Source organism: Saccopteryx leptura, chromosome 2 (genome assembly GCF_036850995.1).
Source record: "Saccopteryx leptura isolate mSacLep1 chromosome 2, mSacLep1_pri_phased_curated, whole genome shotgun sequence".
NCBI lineage: Eukaryota > Metazoa > Chordata > Mammalia > Chiroptera > Emballonuridae > Saccopteryx > Saccopteryx leptura.
In genome coordinates, this window is record NC_089504.1 from 98,082,256 (window position 1) to 98,101,106 (window position 18,851).

At 43.5% G+C, this 18,851-nt stretch overlaps 1 protein-coding gene across 14 annotated transcripts in view; it reads left to right on the forward strand.

Moving 5' to 3' along the window:
• Window positions 1–18,323, forward strand: part of WNK2 (WNK lysine deficient protein kinase 2) — a 112,296-nt gene extending 93,973 nt beyond the window's left edge. For 7 of the 14 annotated variants that reach the window (XM_066368391.1, XM_066368396.1, XM_066368398.1 and 4 more), the window contains 4 exons: window positions 530–574; window positions 2,012–2,262; window positions 15,107–15,218; window positions 18,111–18,323. In XM_066368391.1, coding sequence (XP_066224488.1) covers window positions 530–574; window positions 2,012–2,262; window positions 15,107–15,218; window positions 18,111–18,136 — 434 coding nt within the window. In that variant the 3' untranslated portion in view covers window positions 18,137–18,323. The remainder of the gene's footprint in view (window positions 1–529; window positions 575–2,011; window positions 2,263–15,106; window positions 15,219–18,110) is intronic. The other 7 variants (XM_066368401.1, XM_066368402.1, XM_066368397.1 and 4 more) reach the window with 4 other exon arrangements.
• Window positions 18,324–18,851: the final 528 nt, after the last annotated feature.

Genomic DNA, 18,851 nt, shown 5'->3' on the forward strand with positions numbered 1-18,851 from the left:
TCCAGGATTGGCCTCAAACCTGCAAAACAATGTATCTTTTTGCACTTGGAAAACCTCCCAAGGGCCTTGTGGCCAAGCAGGGCCCCACCCTGCTCCAGTGAGGGAATGCTCTCCTGGCTGAGTTTAGTGGAGTTTCCTGCCTCAACCAGTGGGCCTCCCGAAAGCCCTGTGTTGAAAAGCCAAGCGGCGTGCTTTACCTTTTTTTTTTTTTCGTTTGGTTTGGTTTTCTTCTTTTTCTTTTTCTTTTTTCTTTTTCTTTTTTTGGAATATGTTTCCAGAGACACACACTCTTCTATCTGAAGCTTGGGGCTTGGCCTGCACCTCCGCCCCTCGGCGAAGCTCGTGTGAACTGCACACTGACTCGGGGACACCCAGTGAGCCCAGGAGCCTGGTTCTTTTTCTCTGAACTGCTGGCCTTTGCTCCCTCCTCACACACTGATAACTTTTGCTTAACATGTGGTGGCTTGTCCCCGTGCGTACTGTCCTGCCTAACCCTGTGGTCTTGTGTCGTTTTCTTTCTCCCTTGCAGGGTCTGCCTTGAAGCGTCTCTGTCTAGGCAAAGAGCACAGCAGTCGTAATTATCGGGTTTTCTTTCACCCTTTGTTCGTCTCCATCGCATGGGCTTTATTGTGGCTAGTGCGCATCAGGGTTTCCACGGCCGGGCCTGGAACCACGGGGCTGGCGGGCGTATGCACGCCCGCCTTGTGCCCACCCTCCACAGGCACCATTCCACCTCCACCAGGCGGGACAGCCGCCTGCGTGGTACCCCTTTGCAGCTCTATGGCTCTTAGACTTTGTTCCTTCTCGCCAGCTCACATCTCACAGGCTGCCCTTCTCCGGAACATCTACATATTACCGGTGGTTAATTTGGCTCCCTTCCCAAAACTGTAGGCATGAGTATTTCCTTGAAGTGCTAAAGATGAGTGTCAGAGGAGAGATACCGGGACAAAATGGCTATCGGTCTACCTGGGCCCCTCACTGCTTTCATCTTGTGCCTTTTTGTTTGTTTGTTTGTTTGTTTCCCTTTTTTCTTTTCTGGCTGAAATGTTCATGTCGCTATAGCTCCATGTGTGTAGAGTCTCATTACTAATGTTTAACTGTCTGTGTCTGTGCTTTTCTTTTTGTTGCCACTAGAGTAGACTACATTTGCAATGGCTTGTTTGAAGAGATGGTCATTAGGTGATTTTTTTAAGTGGAGAACTTTTATAAGGGGCTTATTTGAAATTGCCAACCGGAAATAATGTGTCAGATGAAGGATGGAGATGAAATTTTTAAGCAAAAGTAAAACATCCTGCTACTTCGGTCGTTTGACACGAATGCTTCCATGAATGTCTCGGTGCCCAGCTCTCTCTGAGCCACGTGGCCCAGACATCCCCGGCAGCCCTGGCCTCTTGGCTCCTCTAGCTGCAGGCGGCTGCCCCTCAGATGGTGCCTAGATTGCAGGCCCATTACAGACGGAAAGACGTGTGTGCCCTTTGTTAGTGCCTTCCCCAATGCTCTGGCGAGGGAGGTGCAATTTTGGTGTCTTAAATTCCAAACCACCAAGCCATTTAAATTCACAGGAATGCCAGTGATGCAGCCTGTCACCAGCATCTTCCGTCCCCCAGAAGTACAGCAGCAGCTGCTGGGTGCTGAGAGCATTCCCTTTGGGTCCTAATGTTAGAGCTAAGGGTGTTTGCCCCCATCTGTACCAGGAGTTTCCTGGGCTCTCCTACTCTGGGATCTAGCAGGCCCAGGCATTGTGGGCACAGAGTGAAGGCTGGTAAGGCTGCCAGCAGCTGGGGCCCAGTGCCTTGTCCTGGCCGATGAGATGGGTGTCACATCCCAGTCCCCCATAGCCTGTGGAAATGCCTCACCATGTCTAAAACCACCACATGGCTCCCTAAATGCAGACCATCTCCTGAAGCAAGGTGTTGCCTAGCCTATGCAAGACCATTGTATGAATGACAGCAGCTGACCCCTGTTGCTGCCGGACGGTGTCACCAACCCTGGCCTGTGTGTGCCTCCCCAGGGTCCTCCACCAGCAGCCTGGTCCCAGGCCCCGAGCCGGGTCCCCCACCTGCCCTGCATGTCCAGGCACAGGTGAACAACAGCAACAACAAGAAAGGCACTTTCACGGATGACCTGCACAAGCTGGTGGATGAGTGGACCAGCAAGACGGTGGGGGCCTCACAGCTGAAGCCATCGCTCAACCAGCTGAAGCAGACACAGAAATTGCATGACATGGAGGTGATGGCTGGCTGGCCCCCCACCCCCAGCGAGGTGCGGGCTGTGAGTGGGGTGTGGCCGGGTCGAAGGGACCAGGGTGGGAGTGGGGCTGTGACCCCAGGTGTCAGTAGAGCAGCAGCTGTCAGCTGGGCATCGGGTGGCTTCCAGGTGGGGCTGCCCCAGTTCTGGTGGGTGCAGCCTTGTCCTGGTGGGCCCACTTCCTCTCATCTCCCCTGCGACCTCGGGCTGGAGGTGTGGGGGGGGTCTGCACACTGCACCCAAGGCCACCCCTTGTTGGGTGGGGATGTGCCTGAGCTGGGCGGGGCAGCAGCCAGGAGCCTGCTGCCTTAGATTTTGTTGTGGGATATGTTTCTGCGTTGGGACTGTGCCGACTTCAGACCTACTTGGAGGAGTATTCTCTCTTTTTTCAATATTCTGGAGGAGTTTGTGCAAGATTGTGTCATTTCTTCTGAAATGTTTAGCAAAGTTCACTTCTGGTGAGAACATCTGGGCTGGAATTTTTTTTTTTTTGAGTATGGGAAGCTTCCCCTATGGACATTTATTTAGAAAAATTCCAAACACACAGAAGAGTTGAAAAATTTTTGCAGTGAACTCTGTAGCTCCTACCTACACACTGTGATTGATTGACATTTTGCTGTGTTTATCACACATCTGCATCCCTTAAGGGTAAGGTTTTTGTTACAGATTCAGGTTCTTTTATAGTTTTATTGTTGTGTAGAGCTTTTCTTTCTGTTACACTCTGCTTTTCTAGCCATTGGTACATATCTAAATTTATCTAAGTGTTCAAATTAATTGGCATTAAAGTTTGTAATGAGTTCTCTTTTCACAAGTGTGCAAGATTTGCAGTGATGTCTTCTTTCCCATTCCTGATACTGATGATTCCTGCATGTGTGCACTCTCTCGCTTTCTTTGGGGGTTTATAAATTTCATTAGTCTCTTCAAGGAACTTGTCTTGGCTTGATGATAGTCTTTATTGTGTGTTTCATTAATTTCTTCCCTTTATTAGTTCTTCCCTTCTATCTTTGGATTACTTCCTAGAAAGTTTCTTAAGGTGTACAGTTCATTGATTTCCAGCCTTGCATCTTTTGTTATATGCAAGATTCAGGCTACAACATCTCCCTCTAATGTTTTTAGCTGCAGCCCAAAGGTTTTGTTACATAGCATTTTCTTTGATCTTTGGTTCAAAATATTTTGCAGTTTTCTCACTGTGATTTTTAATACTGTCATTATGAATGTCCTCATGATATTTTATTAACTATTTTTTAGCCTAATGGCAAGGATAAGAGAACAAACTTTGCGTTTTCAGTTTATTAACATTTGCTGGGACTGGCTTTTTGACCCAAGTTGTGAGTCTTGGTAACTGCTCCATGGATGATTGAGGCCAGCCTTTCTCATTCCCTCTCATGTCCTCACTCCTAGTCTGAACTTCCCTTGTTGCTCTTCCAGATGACGGCAGCCTCCTTCCTGACAGCTACATCTCCATCGGTCTGACTCCTCAAGTCCATTCTCCATTATTCTGCAACAAAGTTGAGAATCCTTAACACGGCCCCAAGGCCCTGTGGGGTTTGTGCCCTGCACCCCGGGCAGGCTTATGACATCTGCTTGTCTGGATCCCCACACTGGCTCTCAGAGCCTGTTCTGGGCCATGCCCCATCTGTCAGCCCTGCCAATCCTGTTGTTCAGATGGTTGGAATTCTTATTGAGGTTTTTGTTGTTTTCATTTCTTCACTATTTTTTTTTTTTTGGTAAACCTAAATAACATAAAATTTACCATTTACTCACCTTTGAGTATATAATTCAGTAGCATTAAGTATACGCACTGTTGTACAGCCATCACTACTGTCCCTATCTAGAACATGCTTGTCATCCTAAGCAGAAACTACTCATTAAGAGGTAACTCTTCAGTTCCCTCCTCTGTGCCTCTGGTTACCCAGCCCTGTTAGCTTTTATTCTACTTTCTGTGTTTATGGATTTGATGACTCTCGGTACCTCATATTATAAGTGGAATCATACAGTATTCTCTGGCTTCTTTCACTTACTGTGTTCAAGGTACATTTGTGTTGTAGCATGTTTTAGAACTTCATTCTTTTTCCCTCCATTCTTTTATTGCGGTAAAATAAACATAACCTAGAATTTCCCATATCAGTCACTTTTAAGTGCCAGTTCAATGGCATTAAGTACATTAATATTGTTGTTCAAGCATCACCACCGCCCATCTCCAGAATGTTTTATTTGCAAAACTGAAACTCTGTCCTTATTGAAAAATAACTCCCCTTCCTATGCCCTCAGCCCCTGGCAACCGCCATTCTACCTTCTGTCTTTACAGATCAGACTACTCAAGGTCCTCCTGTAAGTGGAACCATACAGTGTTTGTCTTCTTACAACTGGCTTATTTTATCTAGTATAATGTCCCCAGTGTTCATCTATGTTGTAGCGTGTGTCAGCATTTCTTTTTTTCTTTTAAAGCTGAATAACATTCCATGTGTATAGACTGCATTTTGTTTGTTCATTCATCCGTAGACACTTGTGTTGGTTCCACCTGTTAGCTATTGTGAGTAATGCTGCTACAAACAGGGATGCACAGATACCTTTCTGAGACCATGCTGTCAGTTCTTTGGACGATATCCCCAGCAGTGGAATCACTGGATCACATGGTAATTCTATTTTTAATTTCTTAGGAATTGCCAAACTGTTTTTCCATGGTGGCTGAACCATTTAACTGTTCTCACCATCATACACAATTTTTGCCAATATTTTTATTTGGTATTTTTTTAAAGTAGTAGCCATTCTAAGGTATCTCATTATAGCTTTGATTTTTCTGTAATTTGATTTTTTTTATTAATTCCATAAGAATTAGTGATCTGACATATTTTCATGTGCTTATTGGCCATTTGTAATATCTTCTTTAGAAAAATAACAATTCAGGTTCTTTTCTTTTTCTTTTACCCATTTTTAAAATAGTATTTTTTGTTGTTGAGTTTTAGGAGTTTTTTATTCTGGATATTAATTCCTTATCAGACATGTGATTTACAAAGATTTTGTGTCATTCCGTGGTTGGCTTTTTACTCTGTTAATAGTGCCTTTTGATGCACAAAAGTTTTAATTTTCATGTAGATCAACTCATCTATTATTCTCTTGTTTCTGTCTTTGGTGTTATATCGAAGACATCTGCCATATCCAACTCATGAAGCTTCCTGAATGATACTTTCTTAAAGTTTAATAATTTTAGCTTTTATGTCTCTTCTCTAAATCCATTTTGAATTAATTTTTGTATACAGTATTAGGTAAGGGCTCAATTTTATTCTTTTGTATGTGGATATCCAGTTTTCCTAGTGGTATTTGTTGAAAAGACTGTCCTTTCCCCATTGAATGGACTTAGCACCCTTGTTGAAAATCAATTGGTCATATGTGCAAAGGTTTATTTCTGTATTCTGTATTCTATTCTTTTGGTCTATATGTCTCTATTTGTCTGTCCTTGTGCCAGTATCATACTGTTTTGATTTCTGTAGCTCTGTGGTAAGTTTTGAAACAAGGAAGTATGAGTCCTCCAACTTTGTTTTTCTTTTTCAAGATTGTTTTACTTATTGGCAGTCCCTAGAGGATCTTAATGATGGTTTTTTGTAATTGTTGTTTTTAAGATGGTTTTTAAAAAATATTTTTAAAAATGCCTTTGAGACTTTACTAGTGATTGTATTGAATATATATATATATATATATATATATATATATATATATATATATATATGTCACTTTGGGAACTATTAGCATATTAACAATACTAAGTCTTCCAATCCATGAACATGGGATATTTTTTCATTTATTTGTCTTTCTTAATTTCTTTTTTTTTTTTCCATTTTTCTGAAGCTGGAAACAGGGAGAGACAGTCAGACAGACTCCCGCATGCGCCCGACCGGGATCCACCCGGCACGCCCACCATGGGGCGACGCTCTGCCCACCAGGGGGCGATGCTCTGCCCATCCTGGGCGTTGCCATGTTGCGACCAGAGCCACTCTACCGCCTGGGGCAGAGGCCAAGGAGCCAACCCCAGCACCCGGGCCATCTTTGCTCCAATGGAGCCTTGGCTGCGGGAGGGGAAGAGAGAGACAGAGAGGAAAGCGTGGCGGAGGGGTGGAGAAGCAAATGAGCGCTTCTCCTGTGTGCCCTGGCCAGAATCGAACCCGGGTCCTCTGCACGCTAGGCCGACGCTCTACCGCTGAGCTTCCTTAATTTCTTTTAGCAATATTTTATAGTTTTTAGTGTGTCAGTGTTTCAACTCCTTAAATGTATTTCTATTTTATTCTTTTCTATACTATTGTAAATGTAATTGTTTTCTTAATTTCCTTTTTAGATTGTTCATCATTATGTATGGAAATACAACTGATTTTGTACCCTGAAACTCTGCTGAATTTATGAATTAGCTCTAATAGTTTTTTGGGGGGTTGGATTTTTTAGGGTTATCTACATATAAATATAAGGTCATGTCACCTCCGAACAGATAAATTTACTTTTTTCTTTCCAATATGATTGCCTTTTATTATTTTTTTTCTTGCCTAATTTGTCTGGCTAGAATTTCTAATACTATATTGAATATAAATGGCAAAAGCAAGGACTCTTATCTTGATTTTTTAGGAAAAACTATCAATCTTTTTCCATTGAGTATGATGTTAGTTATGGGTTCTTTAAAAATATATTTGGCCTTGCCTGACCAGGTGGTGGCGCAGTGGATAGAGCGTCGGACTGGGATGTGGAGGACCCAGATTCAAGACCTTGAGGTCTCCAGCTTGAGTGTGGGCTCATCTGGTTTGAGCAAAGCTCATGAGCTTGGACCCAAGGTCGCTGGCTTGAGCAAGGGGTTCCTCGGTCTGCTGTAGCCCCTCAGTCAAGGCACATATGAGAAAGCAATCAATGAACAACTAAGGTGTTGCAATGAAAAACTAATGATTGATGCTTCTTATCTCTCTCTTTGTTCCTGTTTGTCCCTACCTATCCCTCTCTCTGACTCTCTCTCTGTCTCTGTAAAAAAAAAAAAATATATATATATATATGGCCTTTATCATATTGAGGAAGTTCCAGTATATTTCTAGTTTGTTGAGTGCTTTTATTTTGAGCGCTGGATTTTGTCTAATGGATTTTCTGCATTAATTAGTAATTGTATATCACATTGATTTTCATATGATAAATCAACCTTGCATTCCTGGGGTAAATCCCACCTAGTCACGGTGTATACTCCTGATATGCTACTGACTTTGTTTGGCTGATATTTTATTGAGGATATTAACATTAGTATTCATCAGGTATATTAGTCTGTAACCTTCTTATGATATGTGTATATGGCTTTGATATCAGGATAATGCTGGCTACAGAGTGAGTCAGGAAGTGTTCCCACCTCATCAGCTTTTTAGAAGAGTTTAAGAAAGATTGATGTTCTTTTTTTTAAAATGTTAATTCACCAGTAAAGTCATCTGGTTATAGGCTTTCCTTTGTTGAGAGGTTTTTGGTTCCTGATTCAGTCTCATTATTGTTATAGATCTATTCAGATTTTCTGTTTTCTCTTGAGTCAGTTCTGGTAGTTTGTGTGTTTCAAGAAATTTTTCTATTTCATGTACATTACCCAGTTTGGTAGCTAAAACTTTGCCGATTTATTTATCTTCTCAGAAAACTGATTTTGGTTTCATTGATTTTTCTCTATTGTTTTTCTATTGTTTATTTTGTTTTTGTTATAGAGTTAGGTTATTGATTTAAGATCTTTCTTCTTTTTAAATATAGGAATTTCAACTATAAATTTCCCCGAGAATTTCTTTTTCTTTATACCATAAATATAGATGTGTTCTCTCTTTTTTATTTGTCCCAAAGTATTTTCTAATTTCCCTGTGATTACTTCTTTGACCCTTTGGTTAAGAGTGTGTTGTTTCATTTCTGCACATATGTCAGTTTTTTGTTAATAATTTCTAATTTCAATCATTGTGTTAGAAAAGATACTTTATGTGATGATAATCTTTTAAAATGTATTAAGACTTGTTCTGTGGCCTAGTATATGGCCTCTTATAGAGAATGTTCTGTGTGCTCTTGAAAAGAAAGTATATTCTACTATTGTGGGGAGGAATATTCTGTAAATGACTATTATGGTCTTCAGATCCTCTCTTTCTAGTTGTTATTTAGTGAGAGTGAAATATTGAAGTCTGCAACTATTAGTGTAGAATTGTCTATTTCTCTCTGTTTGTATCAAATAAGTTGGAACTCTGTTGTTAGGTGTGTGTGAGTTTATGTATCTTGATGAATCAAACTTTTTATTAATATATAATGTCTCTGTCTCTTGTAAATTATTTTACTTATAATCTGTTTTGTCTGATACTAAAATAGCCACCTAGCCCTCTTTTTCCATCCTTTTACTTTTAACCTCTTTGTGTTTTGTATCTAAAAGGAATCTTTTATATATAAGCATTTACATCTACCAAGCTGTTTATTCATTCTGCCAATCTCTGCTTATTAATTGAGAGTTTATCCACTTAAACATTTAAAATAATTATGGATAAGGAGGGATTTTTGCCATGTATTTGTTTTCTATATGTCTTACAGGATTTTATTCCTCAATTTCTCCATTATTGCTTTAAATTTTTTTTTTAATTTTTAAAAAAATTTATTGATTTTAGAGAGAGAGGAAAGGAGAGAGAGAGATAGAAATATCTATCTATTCCTGTATGTGATCTGACTGGGGACCAAAAACACAACCATTTTTTTAAGGTTTTATTTGTTGATTTTACAGAGAGAGTAGTGAGAGGGATGGGAAACGAGAAGTATCAACTCATAGTTATTTCACTTTATTTGATCATTGATTGCCTGTTGTATGTACCTTGACCAGGCAAGCCCAGGTTTTCAAACCAGCAACCTCTGCATCCAGGTTGGCACTCTGTCTACTGTGCCACCACAGGCCAGGCTATTTGATTATTTTTATAGTGTATAATTTTGATTCATTTCCTCGTGTGTGTGTGTGTGTGTGTGTGTGTGTGTGTGTGTGTGTGTGTGTGTAATATCTTGGGGTTTACAATTAACATCTTAAACATAACAACCCAGTTCAAAAAATACCAACTTTTTCCAATAGTATATAAATACTCTGTTGCTATACATCTCCATCCCACCCACTCTGTGTTGTTTTTGTCACAGATTGAGGTTTTGGATGTTGTGTGCCCATTAACAGATTTATAATTATTAACAATTGCATTTGCCTTTCAAATTATTTATAGGAAACAAGATATTAAAACCAAAAGTATAATATAATTACCCATGTAGTTGCCTTCTTCATTTCTTCACATGGCTCTGATTTACTGCCTGTTACCCTTTCATTTCAGTCTGAAGGACTCCCTTTAGCACTTGTTGTAGGGCAGATCTTTCAGCAACAGCCTCTCTAGTTTTTTGATTATCCAAGAGTCTGAATTTCTTCTTCATTCTTTTTTCTTTTATTCATTTTTAGAGAGGGGGGAGAGAGAGAGGAGAGAGAAAGAGATGGAAGGGTGGAGGAACAGGAAGCATTAGCTTCCATATGTGTCTTGACTGGGCAAGCCCAGGGTTTCGAACCAGCAACCTCTGCATCCCAGGTCGATGCTTTATTTAATGCATCACCACAGGTCAGGCTTTCCTTTATTCTTGAAGGCTTATTCCATTAGATGTAGAATTTTTCGTTGACAGTCTTTTCTTTCTGCACTTCAGGTATTTCTTATACTTCAATGCTTTCTCTTCTTAGATGCTTGTAAAGCATAAATTGGACTCTTAACAGTAACCCACAAATTCCTTAGACTCTACTCTTTTCTTTATTCTTTTTTTCTTTCTGTTTCTCAGACTTCGTAATATCAGCTGTATGGTTTCAAGTTTGCTGATTATTTACTCTGCCTGCTCATATCTGCTGTTCATCCCCTCTAGTAGAATTTTATTTTATTTATTATTAAATTTCAGTTATATTTTAGCTCTAATATTTCTATTTGGTTCTTTTTATAATTTCTGTCTCTATTGATACGTTCATTTCTCATTTTCCTAGTTTTCTGTTTGTCCATTGTTTCCTTTAGCTCTTTGTGCATATTTAGCACAGTTGATTTAAAGTCTTTATTTAGTAAGTCCAGAGTCTAGACTTTATCAGGGATAGTTTCATGTGTGTGTGTGTGTGTGTGTGTGTGTGTGTGTGTGTGTGTGTATAAATAATTTGTGTGTGGGCATGCTTTCCTAAAATTGTTTCTATAATTTGTGATTTGTTGTTGAAAACTGGACCTTTGAATATATAAGTAGTAACTCTGGAAATCAGATTCTGTTTCCCCAGTATTTGCTGACTTTGTTTGTTGAATGCTTACCTTGTGTTCAGCCATTGTTTTGACTGAGATTTTCTTGAACAAGAGATTAATTTGCCTAAGCCTTTCCTTCTTGTTTATATTGAGATTGAGCGGTGAAATTTAGAGCACCAGGTCTTTTCTGAACATACATGCTGCCCTGGGCATGTACAGGTATTCACATTAGGAATGCCCTAATATCCCAAAGAAACTCTTGTACACTTTTCTATCCTGGCTTTAGACTGTCTGTGTATAATCTTTGGCTCTCGGCAACTGGGGATTTACTTTATTGCTTTACAGTGTTTTTGAGTGATACATGCCAATTTTCTGCCCTGAGAGAGTTCCAAATTTGATCAGACAGGGATATGTGAACTTTGTGTCAGTCCTTCAGGTAGCTTCCAGACAGATTAGGACAAAAAATACAAACTGTGTACTGTAATTTGTGAATAAAATCTCTGTTCCCCCCAGAACCATGGGCCAGGGTATCACACTGGTTATCTGCAGGTTGCCTTCTTTAAATAGCTAGAAAGCCAAGGAGGGGGTGAATACAAGGGTCAGTAAAAATACGACAGTTCTTTCCTACTTCTTAAGCTATGCCTGTTTTTTTTTAATTTGCTTTTTACTTCTATTTGATTGCTATAAACTTTTAGCTGTTCTCTGGAGTTCTGATAAAGTTATTTCTGACACATTTTGGTTGTTTTTTTCAAAGTTTTTGTGGAAATAGGTAAGTTTAGGGCTGCCTACTCTTGGCATTTTGCTTATATCACTCTTACTGAGTTTCTGTGTGAATATTCTATCAGTTATTGAAAGGAATTTTAAATTTACCATTATGGTCATGGGTTTGTGTATATCTTATTATAGCTTTGTTGGTTTTTGCTTTATATACTTTGAAGCTATATTATTGGGTCCATTCAAATTTTGATTTACCATGTCTGGCTTGTGAATTGAACTTCTAACAGTACCATGTATCTCTATTACAATTTTTGCCTTTAAATCTACTTTGTCTGAAATTGCTATAGCTATACTAGGTTGTGTTGGATTATTATTTATATGGTTTCTCATTCTTTACTTTTAGTCTTTCTGTATCCTTATGTTTTAAATGTATTTTCTTGCGAACAGCACTTTGGGTCTGCTTTATTTTTATTTTCTGTCTCTTAATTATTTTGTTTATTTAATGTAAATTACTAAAGTCTATTTTTTTTACCCATTTTCTAGCACTACAAAGACCATAAAACACTTTAACTACATTTATTCCCCTCCTGGTACTTCTTTTTTTAAAGTATGCATGGACATTCAATCCCAGAACACATTTTTTTATATCGTATGTATTCATTCATTTGCATATTTACCAATTGTGTCATTTCCTTCCTTCTTGCCTTTGATCTTCCATCTGGAATCATTGAGCATCTTCTTCAATGTATGTGTACCAGTGACTACTTTTCCAGTTTTAGTCTGCATATGTATTTCTTTCTTAGCCATTTGGAGAGGATATTTCCAATTGGTATAGGATTCGAAGTTGGGAGTTACTTAAGCTTGTTGACATTTTCATTTCATTGTTATTTAGCTACCTTTTCTTCTTCTTCTTCCTTTTCTAAGTGAGAAGAGGGGAGATAGAGAGACAGAGTCCCACATGCGCCCCAGCCGGGATCCACCCGGCAACCCCATCTGATGCCAATGCTCTGCCCATCTGGGGTCCTGCTTGCAACTGAGCTATTTTTAGCACCTGAGGCAGAGGCTGTACAGAGCTACCTCAGTGCCTGGGGCCAATGCGCTCCAACCAATTAGAGCCATGGCTGCAGGAGGTGAAAAGAGAGGAAGGGGAAGAAGAAGGAGGAGGAGGGGTGGAGAAGCAGATGGTCACTTCTCCTGTGTGCCTTGACCAGGAATCAAGCCCAGGACATCCACATTACTGGGATGATACTCTACCACTGAGCCAACCAGCCATTGCTATTGCCTGTCTTGTGGCTTTTTAAAAAAGTATGTATGGGATATTACATTTGAAAATTTATTTGTAAAAATAATTTGAAGCCTAGAAGTAGGTTTCTTATTGTTTTCATTTGCCTTTGGGCATCTTTACATGTTCTTTTTTGGCCATCTTGTATGAAGTTCCTGGTCAGTGATCTTTACCATTTAAAAGTTGAAATATCTCTTTATTATTGATTTATTGGAATTTGTTATCTGTCTTTCACCATGTACAGTTGACCCTTGAACAACGCCTGGGTTAGTGGTGCTGATCCATGTGCAGTTGAAAATCCACATATAACTGTACCCCACTAGTCAGCCCTCTGCATGTGTGGATTCCCAACTGCAGATCGAAGCAACAGTTGACCCTTATATAATACGGGGTTGAATTGCTCAGGTCTACTTATATGTGGATTTTTTCCTACCAGTCTGTGGCTTGTCTTTTTTTTTTTCTTTTAATTTTATGTATTGATTTTAGAGAAAGAAGGGAGAGAGAGACAGAAAGACAGAAACATCAATCTGTTGCTGTATGTGCCCTGACTGGGGTTCGAACCAGCAACCTCTGCATATCGGGAAGATGCCCTTAACCAACCGAGCTGTCCGAAAATAAAAGGCTTGTCCTTTTATTTTCTTCATGATGAAAGTAAAATGGCAGATGTTTTATTTTGTTACAGCCCAGTTTATCAAATTTATTTTCATGTTCAGTAATATTTTTGTTCTATTAAAGGTATCTTTGCCTCTTCCAAGACCAAGAGATATTCTTCTATTTCTGAGCTGTTGCAGTCAGGCCTGTAAGCCACCTGAAATTAACTTTTGTATGTGGTTTGATGTAGGGGATCAACTTTCTCTTTCTCTTGTATGCCTGTCTCTGGTTGTCACCAGCACACTTCTTTCCATAGACGGTTGGTGATATATGTCTCGGTCCATTTCTGAAGTCACTGTTTTTGTTCTATCAAGCAATTCTTTTATCCTTATGGTAATGCTACATCCTCTTGATCATTGCGACTTTATAGTAAGTTTAATATCTGATTGTGTAAGACCTCTGACATTGATCTTCAAGAATTTCTTGAATTTTCTAGGTCCTTAGTATTTCCATATACATTTTGGAAACAGCCTGTCAGTTTCTGCAAAGTATCCTGCTGGGATTTTTATTGGGATTGTATTGGGTTTTTTTTTTTTATTATTCATTTTAGAGAGGAGAGGGAGAGACAGAGAGAGAGAGAGAGAGAGAGAGAGAGAGAGGAGAGACAGAGAGAGAGAAGGGGGGGAGGAGCTGGAGGCATCAACTCCCATATGTGCCTTGACCAGGCAAGCCCAGGGTTTTGAACTGGCGACCTCAGCATTTCCAGGTCGACGCTTTATCCACTGTGCCACCACAGGTCAGGCTGTATTGGGTTTTTTGATCATCTGGCTGAGATATAACCTATTAACAGTATTTAATATTTTTATGAACTTGATATTTCTGTTTATTTATGTCTTTATTGTCTCTCAGCAAAGTTTCATAGTGTTCAGTGTAAAGGTGTTACATGTATTTTATGAAATGTATCCCTAGGTAGTGGATGTTTTGTAATGCAGTTGTAAATTATATTGTTTTAAAGTTCTATTCTCCAGTTGTATGTTAGTGTCTAGAAATACAGTTGAGTTCTGTACCTTGTATCCTACAATCTTGCTAAATTTGCTTTGTTAGTTCTAGAAATTGACTTGTTTGTTCTTTTGGGTTTTCGTTATGCACAATCTTATCATCTGTAAATAAAGATGGTTTTCCTTTTTATTTTCCAGTCTGTGCTTCTATTCCTTGCTTTGCCTTGCCTTGGCTGGGACTTCCCATGCATGTTGACAAGCAGCAGGGGACCTGGGGGGCAGTGCATTTGGCACTTCTCGTGGCACAGGGTGGGCTGCCGTTTCTGCAGTCCCTTCCCAGGGACTCGGCGCTGTGCTGTTCTTGGAGGCATGTGCAGTTCCTTCGGCGCCCTCCCTACGTCTGTGGGGAGCGTCATGCGGGGCGCAGGGATTTCTGCTGGGACAGCAGCATTGCATTCCCGGGGCAAACCCCACTATGTGCTAATGTTTAGGGGGCTTGAAGTTTGTTGGTCTCCTTTCTTGAAGCAGCGTCCTCAGGTTTGTGTGTCATGGTTAGTGCTGACCAACTATGGCTGTTCAGCGCCCCACCTGTGCTGCCTCTCTGGGGTGTGGAGAACACAGGGACTACGCTGCCATTGACTCATGGGCTCTGGGTACATGCCCCTCACAGCTCCTGGCTGTTCTAGTCCTCCCATAATGGCACTGACTAGTCAAGCAGTAGGCCTTTGTTTGGGGTGTGTGGTCTCACGACGCCCTCAGGGTCAGGTCCCCACAGGTCCTGCTCTGGCCTGTGAACAGCTGGGTTGATTAGCCCAAGTGGCTAATGGCTAGGCTGCAGATCTGGAGGGCAAGGAAGGTTGGGCCTCTTCTTCTTCCTGGCCCTGTACTGTCACTTTGGCAGCAGCTGTTAGAAGGCACCCCGTGGCAGGTCCTGGGGATGGAGAAACTGCAGGGACCCCTGGGGCCACTAGGGGAAGCCAACTGATTGCAGCTGCATGTCCCTTCCCCTTCTTGTCTTATAGATGAACACACCGCGAGCAGCAGTGGGGACACCATGTCTGGCCCTGGCGCCCGGTCCTCTGCCCACCACGGTCATTCCCGGAACTGCCCTGGCGCTGCCCGTGCCCATGCCAGGTACTGCCCTCTCTGGCTTTGCAGCCCCACCCTGTGCACGACCTCTGGGCCAGCACAGAAGCCTGGTCCCAGCTCCAGTTTCATGGGGTCCCTGGGCAGCCCAGGTGAGCAGCCGAAGCCCGGCCTGGGGACCAGGCTTGGGCACAGCGGGTGGGCCCATGCTCCCCAAGTTCTTGCAGACACCTGTGGTCATCATGCCAGGCCCCAGGCTATGGATCATGTAGCTCTCTGTCTAACCACGATCCAGATGGAATGCACTGAATTGAATAGCCCAGAGGAGCCGCGATGTGGTTTGTCCTAGTCCCCGCCTGCCTGAGGGGGCCCGGTGAAAGGGCCTGTGTGAGGGCTGCCCTTGCTTCCTTCATTGCTGTGGACCTCACTTCCTCCTAGGTTCCCATGGCCTCTACTGGTGGTCTTTGCATCCACTTCCTGTACTTGAATCAATGTTTAGAACATTGTAATCACCGTGCAAAATTACAGTGCCTTGAATTCCAGCTCTTCTGTTCCCTGATGGAAGGAGATGTTTAAAGAAATCATGTATTTGGAAAGTTGTATTTCATATACAGCTGGCTGTGTGTTGTTATCTTTATTTTCCACTTTAAGTTGCAAAGAGATAAATTATTTACTCATCTGAAGCTACAGTTTGATCTTTAGTTTTCTGTTGTAAGTGGTACTTTTTTTTTAATTGAGCTAGTGACCTTGAATATTGAAGAGGTGCAAATGGTAGGGAGTTCTGCTTTGTGTTCGTAAAACGAAGTCTCTGGGCTTCTCCTGCACTGGTATCAAAGAGGTGGACATACACCCTCAACCACAGCACTGCAGGCACTGCCAGCAGGCTGCCCAGGGATGCATGCTTCCTGGGGCTGTGAATTGCTAGTGGCGATTGGTCTCTTAGTAAGGATGTCAGCAGCTGTGTGGCTGTGTGGAGCCTGCTGCAAAGTGCTAGGTGAGCAGACACGCCCTCAGGACCCAAAGCCAGGCAGGACTGCTGTGAGGTGGGGAATGTAAGGGGGTGTGTGCATTGCAGGGCCACAGGCTGCCCGCCATCCTGCACAGACAGCACTGCCCCTTTGGCTCGGGGTCCTGCCTGCTGTCCTGTGGGCCCTCCTTCCTTTCTATCATCTGCTCTGGGCCTGTGGCCACCGGGGCCTCGCTCTGTGGCATGCTCGCAGGCACCCCCCCCCCCCACTTCTGGCCCCCACACTGCTTTCCAGGCACCCTGGCTGCCCAGCCAGGCTGGGGAAGTTCTTCCCTAGAAATGTCCGTGGGCCTCATCCCAAACAGGCATGAAGTAGCCCCCTGTGGAAACTAAAGGCCCCACTCCTCAGTGGCCAGGATTTGCCCACTCCCCATGGGGAGGCTGCTGGTTGGGCTTTCCAGCTGTGAATTGTAGAATCTGCTGTACTTTGGGACCTCACCAGAACTGGCTTACTTTTGGTTTAAATATATTATTCCATCAATTCAGTTAGAATTGAAATTTCTAGGTGATTATGCAGAATCTTCTGCTAAGCCACGATGATGTCCTAAGAGATTTCTTTCTCTGTGATGTGCCCCTTGGTCCTCTGTGGAGTCTTGTGTGCCTGGTTCCTGAGGGCAGTGGAAGCCACCCTCCAACCCCCAACACTCACCCACTCCCACTGCACCAATGTGAGGTTTGTTCTGGCCTTGTATATGAATGGTCAGTGGCACGGAATCCCTAAGAGATTGTATATATGTGAAGGAGAAAAATAAACATTTTTGCTTGAAAATAGTGTGGAATAACATCTTTTTCTTGCTCTCTGTCCTCATAAAAGCCAAACCAGCTAGCCTCATAGGGAGGACAGGAGAGAGCAGCCGGGTGGTGGGCAGGCGGTGTGCGCCACCCCCCAGTGGGAGCCAGGTATGGTGAACAATGCGCTGTCAGGCTTGGGATGAGAGTACGGTGCCAGGTGGAACCCAGTCTTCTGCACACAGCACCTGCGGGGTGTGCCCGGGCCCCAGGGATGGCCAGCCTCTGTGGGTTCCAGGCCTGGGCTGGTCTGTTTGTTCACTCTGCTTTCCACCACTGTGAACCCACACTGCATGTAGATGTGGGGTAGGCTCTGCCCCATGGAAAAAGCGAGCCTTGTGGTCAACTAAATGATATCCTCGACCCCTGTCCACGTGGGCTGTTTTCCAGAAAGCTGGGTTTGCGTGACTGCAGACAAAGTGCAGGGAGTGGTGTCAGGCTCCAGTCCCTGTGAAGGGAAGATTTGGGGCTGGGGCCATTCGAGGGTCATGGAAGGGACTCTGCTGTCTCATAGGCACAGGGCATGGTGCAGGTGTGGCATTGGGGAGGGTCCCCTCCTGACCTCCTTCACCTTATAACAACCCCCACACCATGGAGTTCAGCATGTGCTCCTGGCCGTCAGCCCTTGGTGGCCTCGTGCACAGTGGCCTGTGGCCCTGCATTCACTCAAGCTGGGGGTCATGATGCCTTCTGCCCCACCCAGCTAGGGTGGCTTCCCCAGTCTCCAGGCCCCACACTCCCACTGAGATGCAGTCAGACTTTATGCCTCTGCTCACAGGTTGGGGCCCCTCGGCTGCTTGGTGCTTCATCTCAGTGATGGCCTGTGGCAGAGGCTGAGGCATCTTGGGCTTGCTGTGCCCAAGGAGCCAGAGATAGTTTGCTCCCTGTCCACTTGGGCATGCAGGTGCTAGGAGGCCCTGTCTGGTTTGTGGCAGTTGCTCAGTGTGGAAGGCGGCCAGCTAGTGAACCGAGGCTTCCTGTGGTTCATCTGCACAGTGGGCCGGTTGCAGGCAGACCCCCTGTCCCCTGAGGAGCGAGATTGCTTTGGTGTCCCTGCTCCACTTTCCAGGGCCTGGTGTGACCACGCAGGGCCTGTAATGAGCTGTGGTGGTTTTGTTTTCTAGATTCTGAGAGTGAGAAGCCCAACTGAGCCCAGGCAGGCTGACCTGACCCAGACGCCAGGCCCCGTGTCATCTCATGCAGAGAAGGCGAGTCCGCGCCTCGTGTCAGTTCACACTGTTTTGTAACCACTTTCTAAGCATTTTTTTATTCACAATTGGAAACACAAATGTAATGCAAGAATAAAAACTATTTTGGGGGAAAAAGGACTTTGGTTTTTCAAACTCTCCTTGTCAGTGGCTCCCAGACAGGCGGAGGGCCTGAGAGTAGTGAGTAGGGGAGGGCACTGGCGGAGTGCTGGGCCGTGCAGCAGTATGACCGGGCACCCTTCGCTGAGGGTTGCTGGGTGTGGTGATGAGCTTGGCAGTTTATTGGACACAACAGTGCCACTGGTAGTTCAGGGTCCTCTCAGCGTGCTTCTTGGAGAAGCAGCCTACACCCTGGGTGGCCTGGCCCATTGCCAGGTGTTTCTCCTTTTGGGCCCAGGGCAAGGCCCATTCTTTGCAGGGCATCGGAGGCTGAGCAGCAGTGGCCATCTCAGGTCGGGTCTTTGTACACACAGCTCTGTTCATTCTGCCCGCCCCCCTGGACCCCGTGCTCCATGACACTTGGAGGCGTGTCACCCTGTCAGCCCCCTATACACATACCCTGGCACAGGGGAGCACCCACAGTGGCCTGAACACAGCTCTTTCTCCATAATACACATGCACTGTCAAGAGGGCTGGCGTAAGGTCAGAGAACCCTGG